This window comes from Malaya genurostris, chromosome 2 (genome assembly GCF_030247185.1).
Source record: "Malaya genurostris strain Urasoe2022 chromosome 2, Malgen_1.1, whole genome shotgun sequence".
NCBI classification, from domain to species: domain Eukaryota; kingdom Metazoa; phylum Arthropoda; class Insecta; order Diptera; family Culicidae; genus Malaya; species Malaya genurostris.
In genome coordinates this window covers 265110659-265133205 of record NC_080571.1, presented here as the reverse complement: position 1 = coordinate 265133205, position 22547 = coordinate 265110659, and the positions used below count along the sequence as shown (strand labels likewise).

General features: G+C 36.8%; 2 protein-coding genes across 5 annotated transcripts in view; one reads left to right on the top strand and one right to left on the bottom strand.

Annotated features, from left to right (window-relative positions):
- The first annotated feature begins 5191 nt into the window (after positions 1–5191).
- On the top strand, positions 5192–8487 carry LOC131429852 (zinc finger protein 501-like). Of its 2 annotated transcripts, none has more exons than XM_058594262.1 (5): positions 5192–5384; positions 5448–5768; positions 5826–6258; positions 6321–6516; positions 6578–8487. In XM_058594262.1, exons 2-5 carry the CDS (start codon positions 5543–5545, stop codon positions 6959–6961), a joined length of 1239 nt encoding a protein of 412 aa, XP_058450245.1. In that variant the 5' UTR covers positions 5192–5384; positions 5448–5542; the 3' UTR covers positions 6962–8487. The 2 variants fall into 2 exon arrangements, with proteins under 2 accessions (XP_058450245.1, XP_058450244.1); XM_058594261.1 differs by having other exon boundaries at positions 5441–5768.
- Positions 8488–8986: 499 nt separating this feature from the next.
- LOC131429853 (uncharacterized) overlaps positions 8987–22547 on the bottom strand; it is a 55569-nt gene continuing 42008 nt past the window's right edge. For 2 of the 3 annotated variants that reach the window (XM_058594265.1, XM_058594264.1), the window contains exons 3-8: positions 11440–11473; positions 11029–11264; positions 10581–10717; positions 9985–10520; positions 9668–9927; positions 8987–9612 (exon numbers count right to left, since the gene is read on the bottom strand). In XM_058594265.1, coding sequence (XP_058450248.1) covers positions 9514–9612; positions 9668–9927; positions 9985–10520; positions 10581–10717; positions 11029–11264; positions 11440–11473 — 1302 coding nt within the window. In that variant the 3' untranslated portion in view covers positions 8987–9513. The remainder of the gene's footprint in view (positions 9613–9667; positions 9928–9984; positions 10521–10580; positions 10718–11028; positions 11265–11439; positions 11474–22547) is intronic. The other variant, XM_058594263.1, reaches the window with a different exon arrangement.

Here is a 22547-nt window from a genome sequence, read left to right as displayed (position 1 = left end):
TCTTCGTTAATTTATGATCTGTGCGACAACTTCAATATGACAATTTTAAATACGGGTGAAATGACACGCAATCCAAGACCGCCAGCCCGCTCTAGTGCGCTGGACTTATCCCTTTGCTCGACATCACTACAGCTAGATTGCAAGTGGAAGGTAATCCCTGATCCCCACGGTAGTGATCACTTGCCGATTTTGGTTTCAATATCCACTGGTGCACAAACACCGACATCAGACGATATGACATATGATCTCACGAAAAACATCGACTGGAATTCCTACTCGATCGCGGTATCCCAAGCTCTTGAAACGAAACAACCAGATTCGCTTGAAGAAGAATACAAATCCCTAGCTGACTTGATCCTCAACGCCGCGATTCAAGCCCAGACCAAACGAGTACCCAAAACTACAATCACTACGCGACCTTCAACCCCATGGTGGGATAAAGAGTGCTCGGAAATATATAAAACAAAATCATCCGCGTATAAAAAATTCGGGAACAGTGGCAAGCGCGAAGACTACGAAAAATATGCATCATTAGAAAAGACCATGAAAAATCTGATTAAAGCAAAAAAAAAAGGTTACTGGCGTCGGTTCGTCAATGGCCTATCTAGGGAAACATCGATGACCACTCTGTGGAATACAGCCCGTCGTATGAGAAATGCAACCACTAATAACGAATCCGTAGAATATTCAAACCGCTGGATATTTGACTTCGCCAAGAAAGTTTGCCCGGATTTTGTTCGGGAATCGAATACCTATTGCGTCGCGTCCTCTCGATACACTGAAAATGATACCCCCTTTACGATGACGGAGTTTTCTCTTGCCCTCTTATCGTGCAACAACAATGCCCCAGGGCGTGATAAAATTAAATTCAATTTGCTTAAAAATCTTCCCGATATCGCGAAAAAACGTCTGTTGAACTTATTCAACAAGTTCGTCGAACAGAACTTTGTTCCTCAAGACTGGAGACAAGTGAGGGTTATCGCTATTCAGAAACCGGACAAACCAGCCTCCAACCACAACTCGTATCGGCCGATTGCAATGCTTTCCTGTATTCGGAAACTGCTGGAAAAAATGATTCTGTTTCGTCTCGATGAATGGATGGAAACAAGTGGCTTGCTTTCAGATACACAATTTGGCTTCCGTAAAGGCAAAGGAACGAACGATTGCCTTGCGCTGCTTTCTACAGAAATTCAAATGGCATTCGCTCACAAGAAGCAAATGGCATCAGTATTCTTGGACATAAAGGGGGCTTTTGATTCAGTTTCCATAAAAATTCTGGAGAAGCTGCACAAGCATGGTCTTTCCCCACTTTTCAACAATTTTTTGCACAACTTATTATCGGAAAAGCACATGTTTTTTACACATGAAGACTTGACGACCTCACGAATTAGTTACATGGGCCTTCCCCAGGGCTCATGCCTCAGCCCCCTTCTTTATAACTTTTACGTCAATGACATCGATGAATGTCTTGAAAATTCTTGCACGTTAAGGCAACTTGCAGATGATGGCGTGGTGTCTATTATAGGATCCAAGTCTACCGACCTGCAAGGACCATTACAAACTACCTTAGACACTTTGTCTACATGGGCTCTAAAGCTGGGTATCGAATTCTCCACGGAGAAAACTGAGTTGGTAGTATTTTCCAGGAAGCGTGAACCTGCACAACTACAGCTTCAACTAATGGGTCAAACCATAGCTCAGGCCTTCACATTCAAATACCTCGGAGTCTGGTTCGATTCCAAAGGTACCTGGGGATGTCACATTAGGTATCTGAAACGAAAATGCCAAAAAAGAATCAACTTTCTACGTACAGTGACCGGGACTTGGTGGGGAGCTCACCCAACAGATCTTATAAGGCTGTACCAAACAACGATATTGTCAGTGATGGAGTATGGATGTTTCTGTTTCCGTTCAGCCGCGAAAATACACTTTATCAAGCTGGAGAGAGTCCAGTATCGTTGCTTGCGTATAGCCTTGGGTTGTATGCAGTCGACTCATACGGGGAGTCTCGAGGTACTGGCGGGAATTCTCCCGTTGAAAAACCGTTTGTGGGATCTCTCATATCGACAACTCATTCGATGTAGCGTCTTAAACCCGTTGGTTATCGATAACTTTGAACGGCTAGTCGAGCTTAATTCTCAGACCCGATTTATGACATTGTACTTTGATTTCATGTCACGTAACAATAATTCTTCTTTCTACAATCCTCACAGTGTTCGTTTCTATGATACTTCTAATTCTACGGTGTTTTTCGACACATCCATGAAAGAAGATATTTATGGAATCCCGGATCACGTATGCCCTCAAGTGATCCCAAATATTTTTAATGACAAATTTAGAGAAGTCGACTGTAATAAAATGTTTTACACTGACGGATCACATCTCGACGGGTCCACTGGCTTCGGTATTTTTAATGAAAATTTCACCGCCTCCTATAAACTCAGTGATCCGGCTTCAGTTTACGTCGCAGAACTAGCTGCAATTCAGTATACCCTTGAGATCATTGAAACTTTGCCCACAGACCACTACTTCATTGTATCGGACAGTCTCAGCTCTATCGAGGCTCTTCGCTCAGTGAAGCCTGGAAAGTACTCGCCGTATTTCCTGGGGAAAATACGGGAACAACTGAGTGCTTTATCTGAAAAATCATACCGGATTACCTTGGTTTGGGTCCCATCACATTGTTCCGTAAGGGGTAATGAGATGGCGGACTCACTGGCCAAGGTGGGCGCATTACAAGGTGAAACCTATGAAAGACCAATCTGCTTCAATGAATTTTTCAGTCGTTCTCGTCAAGAGGCACTCGTCAGCTGGCAAACCTCCTGGAATGATGGATATCTAGGACGGTGGTTACATTCCATTATACCGCAGGTATCGACGAAAGCTTGGTTCCGAGGGTTGGATGTGAACCGGGACTTTATTCGCACAATGTCAAGACTTATGTCCAACCACTCTTTGCTCAAAGCGCATCTTCATCGTGTTGGCCTTAGTGAGAGTAATCTTTGCGTTTGCGGAGACGGTTATCATGACATCGAGCATGTTGTTTGGGTGTGCTCCGAGTATTGCGACGTCAGACTCCAGCTAATTGATTCCCTTCGGGCCCAAGGTAGACCACCTTATGTTCCAGTCCGTGACGTTTTGGCAACCAGAGATCTCCTTTACATGACCTACCTCTATAACTTCCTCAAAGCTATAAACGTGCAAATCTAGTTCTCTCTCTTTCTCTTTCTTTCTTCTACAGTGGTCCTACCCCAAACGAACTAAACACTGGTCAAGCTGAATTGCTGGAAACCATCCATAAATGACACACCAACATCAAAGTACACCAACAAAGCATCCGAGTTTAGTATAGTCTCTTCCTCGTTACAATCTGGAGAACGTCGAGAACCCGGAAATGCAAAGTGTGTTTAAAAGATGCAAGCTATTAATGAATGATTTGTAATATCAAAATATGTTCAAAATCAATACAGTATAGGTCCCACCCTCCTGACACTCCTTTACTAACTCTAGGGGAGCAGGTCGCCCCATAATACGGCTTCCACTCTTTTCCACCTAACAACAAGACAATCGGCCACGTTAAGCTAACGCAAATGAGCCCAATAAAAATTTTATTATAAAAAAAAAAAAAAATCTGATTCGAACGAAATACAGAATGTGATTATGTCGTTTATTTAGTTCCGTTTAACCGGAAAGTTTGATACAAATCGTTATAATTTTTCCACACTAATCAGAAGTGAAAGGAAACAGAGGAACAATAGTCACTTGCTGTTAAGATCGATTGAAAAAATAATTGAGAGGCGTCCATTTTATTTTAGTTTCACTATGATCTGATTGAATCTAACAATATATATATATATATATATATATATATATATATATATATATATATATATATATATATATATATATATATATATATATATATATATATATATATATATATATGTATATATATATATATATATATATATATATATATATATATATATATATACATATATATATATATATATATATATATATATATATATATATATATATATATATATATATATATATGTATATATATATAATATATAAATAATATATATATAATATATATATATATATATATATATATATATATATATATTTATATATATATATATATATATATCTTCTCTTTATAAAATATTACACTAGAATGAAGAAACTTTTGTTTTCAAATAAACAAACAATAAAGAACGAGATAAGACCTATGTTTCCATTCGTAGCGAAGTATATGATCTACAATTGAGGTAAAAAAAGAGTTAATCTCCGTTGCAAAAATGATGATTCAAAGCCAAGGTTCATTCGATTGAATTTAATATTTTCTGCCGGCCGACTACTTGTGTCATGCACATTTCGTCTGACAACTACTCTATGCTGTGCATCTTCAGCCTTTTTGGGGTGCACTGGGTCCAGCTGTTCCGAGGAACAATGATAACCTTGAGCAGTACGTCCGAGTTCGGTAGTAACCCAACCGTACATTTATCTTCCGGTTCGCGGAAATCACATTTTGTTGCAGCTTTGAGGTTATTTATATGTTGCAATTAAACAACATTCGTAGTCATGGATAACTGTTATTTAAAATCAACAGCTTTCGACCTTTGTTGCCAGTTCAAGATTTTTTCAAGCAATTTCGTTTTGACATTACCAGTTACTGAGGGGTAGTTAAATTTGCGATACAGTTTTGATAGACGAGTGGCAGGTCGTGTCGTCGGTATGCATATTGTTTGAAACACCACGTGTACAATAAATTCAATTGTGAATATTAAAAACAATATATTGAATCGTCGCAAATGAAAAAAATCTTGTCAAGATACAATAAAATGTATTGTAACCCATAGATCTAATCGTGAATCAATTGTTTTGTAACCCATAGATCTAATCGTGAATCAATTGTTTATTCTGTAAAATCAACGGTTTTTTATTGTGGAAACGAGCATCTCCAAACGCCTCTTCATTTAATTTCAACGAAGATGTGCCCATTGCAGCTAAGTGCTTCAGCGACAATAACATTGGTAAAGCTCATTCTTTTCAGAGCTTTTCGTATAGCGAGGGTTTCGATCGACAACTTCACAAAAGTCGAATACGCTTTGACAAATTGGTTGAGGTTAGCTCTGTTATCATTTGTTATTGCTCAATGTTTTTTTTGTCCACTTGCACGTATTGTTCTACGGTTTTAGTAAATACAAAATTTTCCAGTATTATACTAATTAATTCGTTGCCGTTTTTGTTAGCAGCTAACAATGCTCACTATGTGGAAAAAATGGTGCCGATTGTGCGCTAACGAACAACCCGGCAAACCCCTCGAATCACTCGACGAGTTGAACAAAATTGTTTTGAGACATCTCAACTTTTCGGTAAATTATTTTCATGTATTTTGTAGTTTTGTTAAGTTGAATTGTTAAATTTTCAGTTACTAGAAATAGCTAATTCAAGCTGTTGCGTCTGCGATGAATGCTACGACTTTGTACACAAATTGGATAATTTCAAGGAACGTTACCAACAAACGCACAATATGTTAGCTGAATTGTATTCCTTGAACGAAAAAGATCTCATAGAAACGAAATTACAAGAAATACGATTTAAGTTACTAGGTGATTCAACAATTGTACCAGTCAAGGAAGAAATTTTTGTGCAAACTTTTAACTGGGAATACAACTCTCTGAGATCACAATCTGCTGAACGGAACGAGCAAAAAGAATGGATAAACAGTGAAAAGCCACCGCAGGATGCACGAAAAGGTGAATTACTGCTTATTTCTACTGCTCTATAAAAGTAAAGTTTTGTCAACATTCCAGACAAAAACAAAAAGCAATCAAAGGTATCTTCGCCCAAAGACAATCATTCCGATGAAGACTCAGATGAGTTCAACGTTTTGAGTATTTCTGAATATGATCATCCATCAGAATCTGACTCAATCAATGGCACGGTAAAAATCAAGAAACAAGTAAAGCGGAAACATCAGAAGCATCTCACGGTAGAAAATTCACCAGAAAAAAGGAGAAACATAAAAAGATCATGGAAATGTGAACCATGTGACTTAGACGTTCGACACAAATCAGCTTATATGGCCCATCTAGAATCTAAACATCCTCATTCGGAAGAACTTTTATTTGTTTGTTCTTCATGTCCCAGACGATTTGCTTCAGACAGACGAGCAAAGTCACACGCGGAAACTCATCTTCCGAGTGACGTTAAAAATATTCACCCCTGCCGGTATTGCAATAAAAAGTATATACGTAGAGGATTTGATTGCAAACTGCATTTTAACATGATGTTTTGTTTTCGCGCAGATTCAGCAAGGTAGCGAGTGTTGTTTTACATATAAAAGCAATCCACATCGGTGAACGGCCATATATTTGCGAGGAATGTGGTAAAGATTTTACTACTAATGGTTCACTTAAAGAGCATCAGACAACACATAGCGACGAGCGACGCTTTATGTGCACCCAATGTTCAAAAGGATTCAAGAATTTGCCAGCATTAAAGGTTTTTTTAGCGTTGGCACTCGAATAAACAATGTTACATTGCGTAATATATTTCATTACAGAACCATATCGACACACATTCGGACACGAAATACGTTTGCACTCATTGTGGGTTAAAACTCAATACGAAACGAACCCTGCGGCGTCACATGGTAGTACACTCGGATCAGAAAAAGTTCAAATGCCAGTATTGCAGCAATGAGTTCAAGCGATCCAAAACTTTGAAGAATCACCTAATGCTTCACACCGGTCATCGACCATACAAATGCCCATTCTGTGAGAAAACCTTCGCCACCGGTCCGAACTGTCGTCAACACAAGAAGATCGCACACCCACTAGAACTACACGCACTCGAAGCATCGGGCGAACAAACCTGGGCTACCGATATCCCTAAGCTGGAGCAACTGCAACCGAAACATCTGGTAGTTAATAGGGTAATCGAATAAGAAATCGATCCCTTGAACGTACTTAAAAATTGTTGGGTATTCGGGCTGCATGTTAAAATGGCTCTAACGTGAAATTGAAAAAAAAATAAACGCTTTTACATGCCAAGTATCCTAAGGGTAACATAAACAATTATTCTCTATTACGTTTCGTTTTCGGATTATCAGCCTATTGCAATTCAAGTTGGACTGGTAGTGTACTACACACTTCGAAAAACTTACATCTTTATATAGATGCACATAAAAGGAGTGTCGCGATTCACTTACATTCACAATTCAAAGCATGTGAAGATAAGTCATATCACTAACTTCACAGTTAATTTCACCGAAGCTTACATCGATGCAGACACAAAATTTATTTTTACATGTTAATAGCTGTAATATTGTGTCATCACCGAAGAAATTACGGCATGTTTGAATTTATGTCAAGTGTAAATTTCATTTTTTCATGATCACTACAACTACCCAGTCAAATTGATTTTAATCCAATTCTATTCGGAATCGATTCAGAATTCGTTTTAAAATACAAAATTCCAAATTTAATTTCTGACGATGGATATACAGCTACGAAAATCGAGCACTGCCTATCAGACTCGATACACCGTATGTGCGGAATGCCGGCAAAATAGTCTGGCTAATGCTGCCAGTCGTCTGGGAGCACCAGATCGGAAAAAAGCGGCAGTCTGCAGAAACCAGACTAGATTCCTGATGATGTCCGGCATTATTTTAGCATTGTTGCTAGCCGTTTCCCGAATGTTGACAGACGCAGTCGGCTGTCTAGGGGTAATCCGTACCAGTAAATCTGAACTAGCGTAACGGCACCCTTATTCATTTCAGCTCTATTAGTCATTTCATATATGAAAACCTTTAGCACAGACTAACAGACAGGACACTCAAATTAGATTCTTCAATCATTTTAACGGTCATTTCGAATATTTCTTTAGTTGGGACAGTACTCGCATATGGCATGATGGCGCCATATTACCCTATCAAAAACATCCTGTCTGTCATCTAGACTGTGGTTATTTTTTTCATTTACCAACAAAGTTGCCATTCATACAGAATTACCTGTAGTGTATTGATTTGTATACGTCCATGCGAATTTCATGCAGGATACAGATTTAATACATATTGCCAAAACTATACACATAATTGTGCCTACTTCTCAACCTTCAACGCAATACAAAATCGAACCCGTTTTGATACAATATCTACTTACTTGTGGTCTGCCGCCACTTAATTTCGAGTGAAAATAACCAACACAATCAAAAATAGTCTAGATGAACAACGTTGAGAAAAATATATGGTTACCTTCCAACATCGTTAAAAAATGTTAAATATATTATCAACGTGATCCAATAATTTATTGTGACGAATCATTTTCAAATATTATGATGAAATCAGGCATCCCTGTAAGCAGCTGATCGGTGTTGACAAACGAGGGGGAACCAACTAGTAAAAAAACTTTTACATAACACAAGGGGTGTATCGATAGAAAATAGTTCGCGCAGTACAATATAGGTGGAACTAGTGCATCGCGAAAAATTATTTTTATAAGAATTTACTCATACTGTCATGTCTGTTAGTCTGTGCCTGTAGTAAGAGTGAGATCTGTTATCTCTCTTCGATCAATGGACTTTAAGGGAAAATGAAAATAGATGCATTCGTTTCGAGTTTTCGCTTCGCTATAACATCAGTGTTGAACAATTTTCGAACTAGCAAAGATATTCTATTCGATTTTATCACAATTCGCTGATTGAAAGTTGAATAGTCGGACAAATAACATGGTGACTCTATTAATTGGTATAATAGCCCTACATAGTTTCAATCGCGGCGTCATTTGCAAGTGTTCGCCAAGCTTACATACGTATCTAATGCAATCCAGTAAAACTGTTTTCAATGATTCAATATTGAATTGAAATTATTCATTCAGTCTCCGTCTGAACTAGGTCGTAATCACAATAAAGGCTCGTCACATCGGCTCATATCAATCAAAAATCAATTTTTTCCAACTACGTATTTATTTAAAATCACTGTACATAGACGCCGAGTTGTAAAGTCTCCAAACGAGGAGCGTATTAATATAAATTAATTACAAAATCAATAATTTAAAATAATCTTACAATTTGCGCGTTTCATAATAAATAAAGTTAACACTAAATGCTCTTCAAAATACGCTTTGTGAACAACTTTCATATGTATCTTTCGTTTTGATTTTGTATAAAAACTAATGAAAATGCAGTCTAGGTAGCAGCCACTAGAAAAGTGGTGCCTAAAATTCGTCTTCCGGTTTGGCTCGCATTTCGTTCGGTAAGCCCAACTTTTAAAATGTTCAACTTTTTAACAAACTGAAGCTTTTCCGGCAACTTAAAAATTGGGCTTAGTACGCTATATGGTGATCGGCTAAATTCTATCTTAAGCTACAAGTATTTGTTTTGTCTAGCTTCCTAAATTTACAAATTCTGTAATTATATCTTTGACGGTTGACGGTTGATCGATGTGACATTCAACGATTCATTGAAGTCGGTTGATACACGATTTCTTTGAGCCTTGCGTTACTGGACGATTGCTCGACCAGAGTAGCCTTTCACGTTCAGTTCATCAATCGAAGATTTCTTTCCATTGCCTTGCATTCTCGATGCCAAACCGCAGGTCTAAAATAGATGGTTGATTAAATTATAAATAGTTCAATGATTGCTTTAAACTTACTATAATGGTTGATAACGCCAGTAGTCCAGCTAGCAGTCCTGATATCATAACAAAGTTTTTGCACTGATCTGGGACTTCTTGATACCTCAAATCGTCATATTGACCAGGCATCAGAACGGTATATTCGATGTTCTCATTGAACTTTGTGAACTCCGTTGTATTGAGAGTACCAGAGGACCTTCGGAATCGGTCATGCCCTATCATTGACAAGAGATTACTATAAGCAATATCCCCAACGGATCTTCGGCGCCGTCCTAATCCTAGAATAATTGATTGTTTGAAAATGACTCATTGTTTTATTTTGTAAAATATTCTACCCTTTCGTTTCGTTGGTTCGTAAAGATCGAGACAGAAATCTGGTTGGCAATCCATTGCATCCATACAGGCTTTAATTTGCGAATGAATCCACAAGGTACTGCGTTCCTTCATCGAGCTCAACAGAAAAGCTTCAAAATCTAGGAAAACTTCATTCGGTTTGTCACGGTAGCGTGCCGGTTGATGCGGTATGATTGATGCGAAGTCTCGATTGCGGCAGCCTTCGCGGACCAGAGAAACCGATCCTAAAGCATGCGGATCGTCGGGATCCGGCGAAACGGTCACCTCCAGTAGTTTGACATACTTCCAAACACTCTGCGCACTGATGCGAGCTCTCAGCTGAAGTTTCGTCCCAATCGGAACGGCTTGATCCACGGGGACTTCATTGTTCGTTAGCGCCGGTAAAGATCCCGACGATGAATGGTTCTTCATTCCTGCTATTCTAGCAATTGGAGGAGCTTCCTTATACAGGGCAACTTCGTATTCCAAACGACCGGGGGTCTCTTCTACCACACCAGAAACACGTGCTCCATGAGGGCTGGAATGAAATTGACTGTTGTGCAACTTAAGCAAAAATCATTACTCAAATTTTACTCACAAACTACCGGCAAATCCTGCCGCCTTGTTCTGAATGACAGTCGGTTCCGGCGGCTTGCACATGATAATCAGTTCCTGGTCGGATTGCATTACCACCGATGGGAACTGGGGGAACCAAATACGCACGTGGACAAAACCCTGGGATAAGTTAGTACAAAGAGTAAATTATATCAGCTATGTTCAATTCGTTAGTTTAAGAATACTTTGCAGATCGTTTGCAAAAAGTGAAACTGGTTCTGACTTATGATGAATTTTGAATGAATGAGTTTTAAGTAAACCAGAAAATACATTAAAACACTTATAAGACATAACAGTGAATCGTTGCGTGTAAACAACGCAACGATTTTAATTATGTTCTGAGCAACAGGAAACGTTTGTTGACGAAAATCGTAAACCTAAGCAGGTTCCTAAATATAGGTCTACGATGGCCAGACCATGCAAGTTCTTACATTCCTCTTCAGCACACCGCAGCGTGAGAAGTCGGTGATCTTGAGGTCAAAGCTAAGATCGCTGGGGTCTTTTCTGTCCTGCTTGATAGAGCATGCGAAATCGGCCTCCGGGTTTACAGCACGGTCGTCGGCAAACAGGGGCGCTCCCTTGAAGCCGATGGGTTTCTTCAGTTTGGCCGTTATGATGTCACCCAGGTTGGAGCCCTGTGATGCAAACGAGCACTGAATATCAGTCACTGGAACAAAGTACGGAAGTAAAAAAAAAAACAAATACATATCTATCAAACGTCTGTTGATTGTTTCATTATTTAATCCAACTAAACAGGTCGTAATTTTTTACGCTTTATTATCATGCCCCTATGGGCAGTTGGAATATTAGCTACTCATTAATAGACGTCTATTGTTGCTTACCGTCGTAATCTTGCGCCCTGACCGCTGGTAGAAGCTACGGAAAGAAAAGAGAAGGTACAAAGATAAAGAAAGATGAGAAGGGAGGCAACACATCAAATCAATTTGCTTAAGTAATAGTATAATGATGCTCAATTATCGAAGATGAATCGTTTCTAATAACAAGAATACCGATCAGTCGGCTACCGGAGCGGCTCCGCAATGTTTTAGTTATTTGATTAATAAGTATAGTTTCAACCAGCATTTCGACAAATTGAAATCAATGTTTTTAATGTTGGCCAGTCGGCAGCCGAATCGACCCTAGCCAAATGATTTTTTTCAGGTAACAAAGTCAGAATACTACATTCCGATGCGAAACTTTCGGTTCCAACAGACTTTGCAGCTGACTCATAACTATACAGGATGATCCTACGGAGACTAAGAATCCTTCAAAGTCATGACTCAAACATACGATATCTGGCTAGTTAGACCACCATCTTATTCTATGCACCGCCCACACTCAATTTTCTGGTACATTGATGAACACGAATGATACATAATGAAACAAAGATACATTAGATTCCAAGAAGTGTCAATATTGGAAACATTTTGTCGAGGGTCTGTCTAGAGAAACCCTCAATGAGCATTTTTTGGAATACGACCCGACAAATGAGGGATCGTGACGTGGTCAATAAATGGGAAGATTACTCGATCTTATAGATATTTGACTTTGAAAGGAAATTTTGTTCAGATTCTGCCCCTACTTAGAGAATGATTTGCTAGCCTTCTACAAATAATGATCTAACTGATTGCACATTTTTAATGATGACATTTCCAATAGCATTCTTGTCTTGTAACAATTGTGCTTCTGGGGTAGACGAAAGCAAATTCAGACATAAGCAAAGACACTTGTAATTATTCAACAGATTGAGGAGATGCCATACATCCCCATTGCAATGTTGTCCTGCTGTCGGAAATTGGCTATTTTAATTAACAAAAAAAATCTCAACCTGTGATATAGCAGATTCAAGCAAAATATGATTGTTTTGAACTAGAATATGGTTATTCTAAGTAAATGTTAGTTGTATAAAAAGACATTGGTTGAATCAAACCAAAATTGTTATTGTCACTATATAAACAAAAGTAATCGTTAGAATTGTTCGGCTTTTTTATATTTAAAATATTTTCTCTGTGAGGTATTCGCGTAACCTTCTATCAGAGTAGTATATGATTTTTACACATGGTAATTTCGCTATATTCAGTATTAGTTAGATGAGTCTCCCATGAGTCTCCATTATAATTTTTACGTGAATGTCTTTGCAGGGGCTTTTGTTACTGAAACCATTGCATGATATTTTTTCAAGAAAGCACGATCCCTTTATAGTTGAAAATTCTTCATAGTTTCATTCCACTTACCGCTCAAACTCCAAACATTGACGTGTATCAGGATTTTAGATAAAAGAAATTCTTGTAGTAGTTATAATTTTTTAAAGTGCAGAAGAATTCTGATAAAATGCAAAACCACCTAGTCTTTGAAATTTATTATCTCCAGTTCTACTGGTCGGATCAATTACATTTTTTACACAATCTTCCTTGTTACAATATCTTACTACAGTTATTTAGTAATTATTATGATAATTTTTAATTTGGTAATTAATTTGTTGTAATAATAATTCAATTGTTTAAACAATATTTTTTCATTAATAACTCCAATGAAAACAAAGAAGAAATATAGTCGTATAAGTTGTTTTTGCCTTTCTCATATAGAAAGGCTATGCAATCACTGTAAAAACCGACTTTTGTACGAAGGGCCGAGTGTCATATGCCATTCGACTTAGCTCGTCGAGATCACAAAATGTCTGTGTGTATGTATATCTGTGCGTATGTGACAAATAATGTCACTCGATTTTTGCAAAGATGGCTGAACCGATTTTCAGAAACTCAATGAAAGTTCTTATGGTCCCATAGCTCGCTATCGAATTTCATCATTATCCCATTTCCAATTTCGGAATTACAATTTGGCAAATCTATGAGAAAATGCACACTCAATTTTCTCAGAAATTTCTCAACCGATTTTTACAATCTAAGATGCAAATAAAAGGTCTTGAAATAAGTCCCGAAACGTTCTTCCAGATCGGACTTCCGGTTTCGGTATTACAGCGCGATAAAAGAAAAATTTTCGTTTTCGTGAGTATTTTTTCACAAGTGAAACGAAACGCTTCTAAACTTGATCTGAACCCGATGCGTTTAAAATAACAAAGCGGGCAGTAGATTTTATTTCTATTAATTTCAAAGCTACTTCCAACATTAACAAAGAGATCATTGTTCGGGACCGCCGAAAGAAAATTCGGGTCCGGGGGAACTGCAATTTTACGGACCCTTGAACATGAGAATTTTAAAACATTGTGAGCATGGGAATATCATCGTATCAAGAGTTTTCTGAATATAATATTTTAACAAAATAATTCGCAAGAAAAATTTGTTTCGATTTTTGATATTTTGTTTTGTTATGAAGAATGAAAAAACAATTTTGATTCTTCGAATTTCCGGGCCCCCTGAAAATTTCGGGCCCGGGGAGACTCCTCCCTTTCCCCTTTCCCTGTCGGCAACCCTGTCTCTGTTAAATCAAAATATCAACAAGATCAGTTCAAATCGTTTTATGGCACTTTTTGCCTTGCTGCCTAGCAACAACCTACCTCTAGCATGTTATACGTAGGACTGAAACGTTAGCTATAATTTCACTTTTATTTATAGATTTGCGTGCTTCCAACAGTTTCGAATTTACATCGATTGACCAATCAGAGCGATGCTTTCCCTTTGATATATTGCTTACTCCTTCAAAACCGTCGATTATGGCAGGGAAATCCGATATGCCGGAGATTTTTTGCAGACAAAATAGGACACTGCTAGCTATTAATCAACATTCCAATGATACATAATTAAAACTACATGGCTATGAACATTCAAATCAATTCGTAGAAATATTTCCAATCAAATGTTGACATAATATTGAGAATTGATACAAAATTGACTGAGCTGTAATTGTTCAAAACCTGACCACATATCTACATGTATTTTTCTTGAGTTTATAATTTGCACCCCTATATAGAAAACAAAAATGTGTTCCACATTAAAAGAAGAAATTTCTTCTACTTACACAGAAAAGAAAGAAATTTCTTCTACTTACACAGAAAAAAATAATGAAATTTACACGACATGTAAATCAGTATCGACATGGAATAGACATGGGTTGAATCAAATATTTCATTGGAACCCATCATCGATGCAAAAATAAATTGAATTGCATTGAATTTTAAATGAATAGAACTGTATCTTTCAATTAACGCTTAGTTTTGTGAATAAATTGTATTGAAACGTATAGAATTGTGAAGTAATTTTATGTTTAATTGGCTGCTTCAAATATGTGCATGAAAATAGATGTAAATTTACAAAATATTTTTATCTGTGTATTTCTTTTTATTGGCACTTTTCAACAATCCAAGATTTCAGTTCGATTTTAAATCTCATAAAAGTCAGTCGATAAAACAAAAACCGCTTACGCTCGGGTAGGAAGAAACCAAGTACAGTATTGTGTAATGAACAATAGAACGATCTCAAAATGAGTGAAGCAAACGAACTAAAGCTACCACCACTGCGAAAGAATATAACTATTATTGACTTCAGGCAGTGTAAAATACGACCTTTGATACGAGAACTTGAAGTTTTGCTTGATGAGCAAATGCATCTTGACATTAAACGTGTGCATTTACTGCAATGCAATAAGACAAATAATGCTGTTTACATCTAGTTTTATAAAGAGTTGGGTGCAATTCAATTCGCAAAAGACAATAACAATGTGCACTATTTGGAGCACGTAAACATTAAGTACAACATTGCAGTATATATGCAAGATAGTGCTATTGAAGTGCGTGTACATGATCTTGCCTCAAGCGTCATCGATCCTTATATTCGCCAAACTATGTCGCAATACGGAGAGATTCTCTCTATTGAATAAGAAAACAGTGGAAGAACTTTTCTCCGGTATTCTAAATGGCGTACACTTGTTACGAATGCGCTTGAAGAGAGCTATACCTTCTTATGTGACTTTCGGTCAGGATACAAGAATCACTTGTTACCTATGACAAACAGATGGCCATATGTCAATATTGCCAAAAAGCCATTCACTGCGGTAAGCTATGTGATAAGGTGAACAAGGAAAGAACTACACTAAAGGACAACGGTGCTTCCTTCACACCAACCCCAAGCAATCCCATTACACCTGTGACAGCCACTACCGACCCAATGGACGGGAGCGTGAAAAGCGAACTACTGTTCCCCCTTCATTCGCTAGATAACAGCGAAAGCGCCTCTCCTCCAAGGAAAAAATTACAAGATCCAGTAAAAAAATAAATACTTTTCATTGTAAAACGGCCGCGTTAAGCAGAGTGCAAAAGAGCCATAAAAAAAACTTAAAAAGAACAATCTAAGTTTAAGTATTTATCATTAATATTAAAATCTACATAAAATTACATAACACGTTTTCTTTCAAATTATATTTGATGTGGAAAATCTCTATCTAGGCTATCTAGGCTGAAAAGGCTGGATACGACAAAAAGTAATATACCAGGGCTTGATTGCTGTATGTAAATAATTGGAATTTTAGAAATGTGAATGATTGGAATTGCTAAAAAATATATAAATCGAAGACATCGTTTTTTTTTTCAAAAACAAAATATGTATGGTTTTTATAACAATATCGTAAATTGAAATAACTAATCATCTAAGACTCATACCTCATGAGCTTCACTTCATCGTTCGAATTTCGCCCGTCTAGCTATCCAGCCTTGCCAGACATCCGACAAAAAACCTCCGAATCACAATAAGCAATGTTTTCACACCAGCCGACACAACCGGCTTGTTGATCTGTATCAACCCGACGTATCGGTTTTTTCTTCTTCTTCTTCAGTTATCATAACCTCTTCAGACTGGAGATCAAGGCCAAACCGGGCAACAACACACAAATAGCGGAAGTGTAGACTCGCCGGATTTGGTCGTATCATAATTGCATAATCTATAATCGTACAAAGTAGGAGGCATATCGTTTGCCCCTTCCGGATCGCTACATTGAAGAAGCGGCGTCGAATAGAGATCATGTTCGCATATGCCAGTCAGTGATGTTGTCCGATAACGGGCACTATGTTTGGGTCAGCAAATTGGCATACTTTTCCGGTGAAGGTATTCGGAAAATATAGCCTCATTGGGGTGAGTGTTACCATTAGAAAGGTCTACAGTCATGTGTAAAACGCTTTTCGCGCAATGCGTATCTGACTCGAGAAGCTTTTGTATCGAGGCTAAACACTTTCAACATTTTTGCTTGTGTGGTTGCTACATTATGAACATAAGGTGATCTTTTCCCAAACTTTATCATTCATAAGAATTTCGATCCCTTGCGTGACGCTGTCTAGATATGGATAAAGTAAGATTTTTGCACTCGCAGTTTCTGAAATGCAAAAGAAGTACGCTTCCAAAGCACTCGAAAAGAGTACAAAAGTATTTAAAGTATATTATAAAGTATACACCATAGGAATTCGATGAAGTAATTTTGCACGTAATTTCAAATCGAAGTTGGATTTTGATTTTCTGCAATGAATGAAAAAGCACACAGAAAACTGACAAATTGGGTTTGCTTGCTTCACACTATTCGCTGCACTCGAGGTAATTGTTCTGATTCGTTGGTTGAGATTTTTATGTTATTGGTACTTATGCGCAATGCTACGCCGTTACACACATTGATGTTGAAAGTAGCAATCGATGCTGGAGAGAATCGTATAAAAATTTCTCCTATTTTCTGGAGCATCTGGTATGCTACCGATTGACATACTTTCACCCAACTACGAAATCGGTGGAGTAGATCAAGGTGCGTTATCGTAGTTAGCCCGGAAAGGGTAAAGGAGAGACCGAATGGAAGAACAGTTGAACAATTTCACGCATCATCACCTGTTGTTGTCCGCAATTGTATAGACAGTTATGAGCGATGAATTGCAACATAGTATCGATAAAAGAGCTGTGATTATGCTGACTGTTGGTAAATGCATTGTTATGTCTACTGTTTGGCTTGAAGCTACGGATTAAGAGTCGAAATAGCGTGCAGGTCAGATATGTACCAAAAATTTACTTGCTTTTTCGATCTAGATTGTATGATCATTATTGATCGAATCACCATTTAGGACACTCATGGTTTTATAATACTAGAAACGGAAATATTTGGATTCAGAAAAAATTTAAGTTATAAGACTATGAAGTCTTAAATTGAATCTAAGCATATTAAAATTGGTTAGGCCATTTCTGAGTTCCGCTTTGGAGTTTACGAGCACTATTTTCAGTACTTCGTTTGTCGATCAACTAACAAGACTTATATGTTATTGATGCAGTTTTTAGCACAGTTCTGAAGAATTTTTATGTGCTTTTCATAGCATCTTTGAATGATGTTCTGAAATTTTTAACTAGTACCGGAACCGATACTTCAGTCTAGATAAAATTCAACAGTCATCTATGAGACTTAAGATATTTCATTTGAATTTAAGTGCGGTAAAATTTCATTTTCAATCGAATAATATAAGATGAAATGGAAATGTATGGTCACTGACTGTCAGCATATTCCTTCTCATTTATTTTACTCAAGTGAAGCTCCAAGAAATCATCGTCAATTGAATAATCCTACCTAGTCATTTGAAGTTTTGCTTGTTCAATTTCAAGTGACAAGTATTGTCTTGGCTGTTGGCAGTGAGCAAGTTCGAATGAATAGGCATGTGCATCAACTCGAAATCAGAAATTCTTTCCGGCAGAATTATAGCCTGTTTGCACTATACCGGGACGACCGGGACGGGACAATCCACACGGAGAACCCTTCGATCATAAAATTGCGATATTGCAGTTTTTGATTTTTGCGATAGTTGATTTAACTAATTTGTTTTTGATTCAACCAATATGGTTTTTGATTTGCATATATTCAAGTAGTTGAAAAATATGTTGTTTTGAATGCTGTCAAATGCAGGAGACAGTTGAAAGCAAAACAATAATCGCAATGCAAAATCAACAACTTTTTTAGTTGAAATCTGTTCGCGTCGCTTCAAAATGTCAATGAAAACAACATCGATGATTAAAGTGTTTGGTGAAATTGTGTTCATTCGATTTGAGAAATTTATGATTCCATAACAAGTGTTTATCTAACAGCGGTGTTGTGATAAAGTTAACCTTGTTTAAGATGAAAAAGATTTGATGACAAATTAGAAAATGTTAATGTATGATCATCTCTTAATCTTTCAGGTATGCGCAAAAATTTTATGCTTCAAATTCGATCATTGATTTACTTCCAGCAGACTGTTTTACTTCCAGCTGTTTGATACCGATGATGATGTTCATGCATTAGCAATAAAACGCTTTTTGACATGAATTTAATTTATAAAAGTAACAGAAGCGAAGGGTTTCAAACACACAGAGCGCGCTGCGATTGAATGGCGCGTTTGAATTGCCATCGCAAAATTCCAATTCCCAGCGGTTGATGCACCCAAGCTCATATAAATGGACTAAAATTATCAGTGCATAACTTTAGTTCAACCGTTTGAAGGCATCATCTTTCAATACTCATTTTAGGTAAATTTAATAATTTTGCTAATTTACTCGCCCCTCCGGGCACTTTCGCTGATTAAAAACGTTTTTCTACATCAATCATTTCCGATCGAATCAGAAGTATTCGATTTGACATGATCATGATCATACAAAAATCAAAATCACTTAGAGATCAGATCAGTTCTGATTTCGTAATGATAATTTATTCCTTGGTTAAGATCACTTGAAATCAGCAGTGATCGATGGTTTTCCCAGCCCTAATGATATTACATGTCAATATAAAATACTGTTTATATTTTAACAACGATATTTATTTCATGAATCTCCATACCGAACTTATTTCAAATAGATCATGACGTGTATCAGTAAGTATATTTTGATTATTTTCGCCCATCAATAACATTGTTCGAGTTGATTCAATTATTTGCAATGTCTAAAAAACCGATTTATTTTTCAACTAACAGAATTTTGTTTCAATAACAACACCAGTTATTTCAACTAAAATATTTGTTGAAATTGAAAGGTTTGTGTCCTCACTAATTGACAGCATTTTTTTTCAAACAGTTAAATTAGTTGTTTCAACCATCGTTTCTGCTAATCGAAAAATAAAAATGACAGTTTAGTTAAAACAACAATCAATTAGTTGTACCAAATTTTGACCAATCGAATTCAGAAAATCAACTACACGCAGAGAAATTGAGCTTGTTTAAAATAACAAAACAGTCAGTAGATTTCAAAATATGATTTCTGTTGATTTCAAGCTAGAATATGATTATTTTGAACCAATTTCTTCCTTCTACATCAACAATTATATCTATTTGATTCTCATCCTGGCTAACGAAAAACTGGTTTGTTCCGGCAGATTTTATCGTTGAAATAAATCAGTCATTTATTAAATGTCAACTAAAGTTGAGTTGAAGTTATTGGTATTTGTTGATTAAATCGTGTTATACATTTGTATCAAGAAAAAAATTGGTTCATTTTATCTATGATCTTATTTGTGTAATGACAACTAAGTTTATTGTTTGAATTACCCGTATCAGTTTTGTTTCTTATAAACCAGAGAATTCTTCCCCCGTGGATAATCAAAAAAATTTGCACGTGTTTTAGAAGGAAAAGTTGAGTGTTTTTTTCGTTTCCTTGGGGTCTTTTAATAGTTCAAGTGTATGTGATAAGTGTACGATAATTTAAAATACTACTAGACTTGCATTACATTACATAACACGTTTTTTACAGAAAATATTTGATGCAGTAATTCTATCTTGACCAGATTAATGGAGCACCGAATAATTGATTATGACATGCGAAAAATTTGATCGTGCCGCGACAAACGGGCCCAACAGCTCGCTTGATAAGCTATTATAAATTACATTAAATAAAATACATTCATTTTGTACACGATCTTATACCTAGTTCAAGTTTGTTTGTATCAGTTCATCACTTTTTTTCAATATAAGATAGCTGGCTATTGGTTGAACGCATGGAAGGGAAAACAGTCTAACATAAAATAAAATTTAAATTGGAACTCCAATGGACTTCATGAAATGATAAAAAAGTTTCATGAAAGGAAGGTCACGACTTTACCATAATATTGTTTGTCAAGAAATTGACAGGAACGCGCAAATAAAATATTTGTTATTTTTAACAAAATATTTCTTGAAACAAACAAATGCACTGATCAAAATCAAATATCTTATTTTGTAATTTCAAATCAGATTTTCTTTTGTCATTATTTCAACAAAATAAATCGTTGCGTGAAACCAAAATTTAGTTATTTCTACAATATTTTTCTCTGTGTGTAATATTCTGGTTGAAATGGGATCGCGGGTGGTTCCGTGCGGGACTATCCGGGACATTTTTTTTCCTCATCAGCGATGACTGAGCTGCCGGCGAGTTTCTCGCACCGTCGGCGCTGGAAAAAACTTGGCGAGGAATATCGGTGGCAACCAAATGGATTTTATCCCGGATCCGGGATTTTAATACATACACACGCCGGCAGCTCAGTCATCGCCGATGAGGAAAACAACGTCCCGGATAGTCCCGGACGGTTCCGTCCCGTTACGGTATAGTGCGAACAGGCTATTATAAATATAAGGTGGCGATTTATATTTCAGTTTTGGATTATCACCAGTAAGTTTAAATCGAACTCGAAGCTATCGGGGGAACCTTTTTGTGTTTCTTTTTGAACCGTTTTTTTTTTGTTCGTCAAACCGATTCCCCCTTACGATGAGGGGACCGGCAAATTATATTTTGCCCCGGGTACTAATTATGAACTACGCCACTGAACCCAGTAGTCACCTCACATATTCGAATCCTAACATGATAGGATTATTAGTCGAAGTAGGTCAAGTTTCACTTTATATTTAGCTCAGACTTTTTTATGTTGAAATTCCTTATTAATTTAACGGCCTATTAATAGTCAAAAGCGAGTTTTCAAACTAGAACATATTTTTAAAACAATTTCATTTCTTGTGAATGTCTAATCCTGCAGTAAGTGAAAAATTTCAAAAAACACTTTGAAACAATTTCGTTTCTGGACAATTTTTAATCCTGCAGCAAATGTAAGATATCAACTGTTATCGTAACAAGCTTCTTTGTATTTCGGCTCCAGTATCACTGGAGTCCGAGGCAAGCTCATCGCGGTAAGTTGCAAGAAAATCGCTGTGTTAAGTATCTAATCTTTTTGTGTGTTGTTGGTTAGCTAGAAATGGTTTCACGGACAAGTAAATACACGAAGAATAGACTCTTTAAATAATGAATAACATTGGCAGAGAGTCCCAAAGCTTGCGGCAACCTTTTGAAAAAAAGAAAGATGAGAAATGTGCTCGAGTGACTGGATTGGTTATCCAGTGGGAAACAAGTAAAGCACCCTTCATTTAAGTTTTTTTTTTGCTCTGCTTACAAATAGCGCCAAGTTTATGCAACGATTTAGGCGATCACTTGCATTAGAAACTGTTTTACTAGCATCTATTGTTATAGTCATTACATTTGCTATTTTAACACCGTAACGGTTATAACAATAGGTTTTACTGTTTTACTTGTTTAGAGATGATACTTTCAGCAAAAGCTGTCAAATCGTCAGGAAAATTCCTAATTACTCCACCTTTTCAACGATTTTTTATGAAAACGGGCAAATTCATTTGAAAAATCATAGTAGAAGTTGAAGAAAAAGTTTTTACTCTGAGGTGGTAATGTTGATCTTAGTTCATTGTGCGAAATCTACCGTTTATTCAGAATAGAGCATTAAACTTGGTTTGACACCATTTTTCAAATGCCTGGAAATAACAAAAAAAAGTATCCAAAATAAATAGTACTCGATCGCTATACATTCTAGTACTCGAGAAATCAACATTACACTGGTTTCTGTTTAAAAAAATGTTGATCCGAAAAAACCTAACCTTACCCAATTGCACACATTTCTAAAGATTTTCCATGTTTAATCGTAGTTTACACTAAAAAAAAGTAGTAGTAATCACTTGAAATCGATTTTCTTCTACTCCGAG

Coding starts and splice junctions, on each gene's coding strand:
- LOC131429852 (XM_058594261.1), top strand. CDS start 5,271: ATGCTCACTATGTGGAAAAAATGGTGCCGATTGTGCGCTAACGAACAA. Junction 6,259..6,320: donor TGCCGGTATTGCAATAAAAA/GTATATACGTAG, acceptor GTTTTCGCGCAG/ATTCAGCAAGGTAGCGAGTG. Junction 6,517..6,577: donor AGAATTTGCCAGCATTAAAG/GTTTTTTTAGCG, acceptor ATTTCATTACAG/AACCATATCGACACACATTC.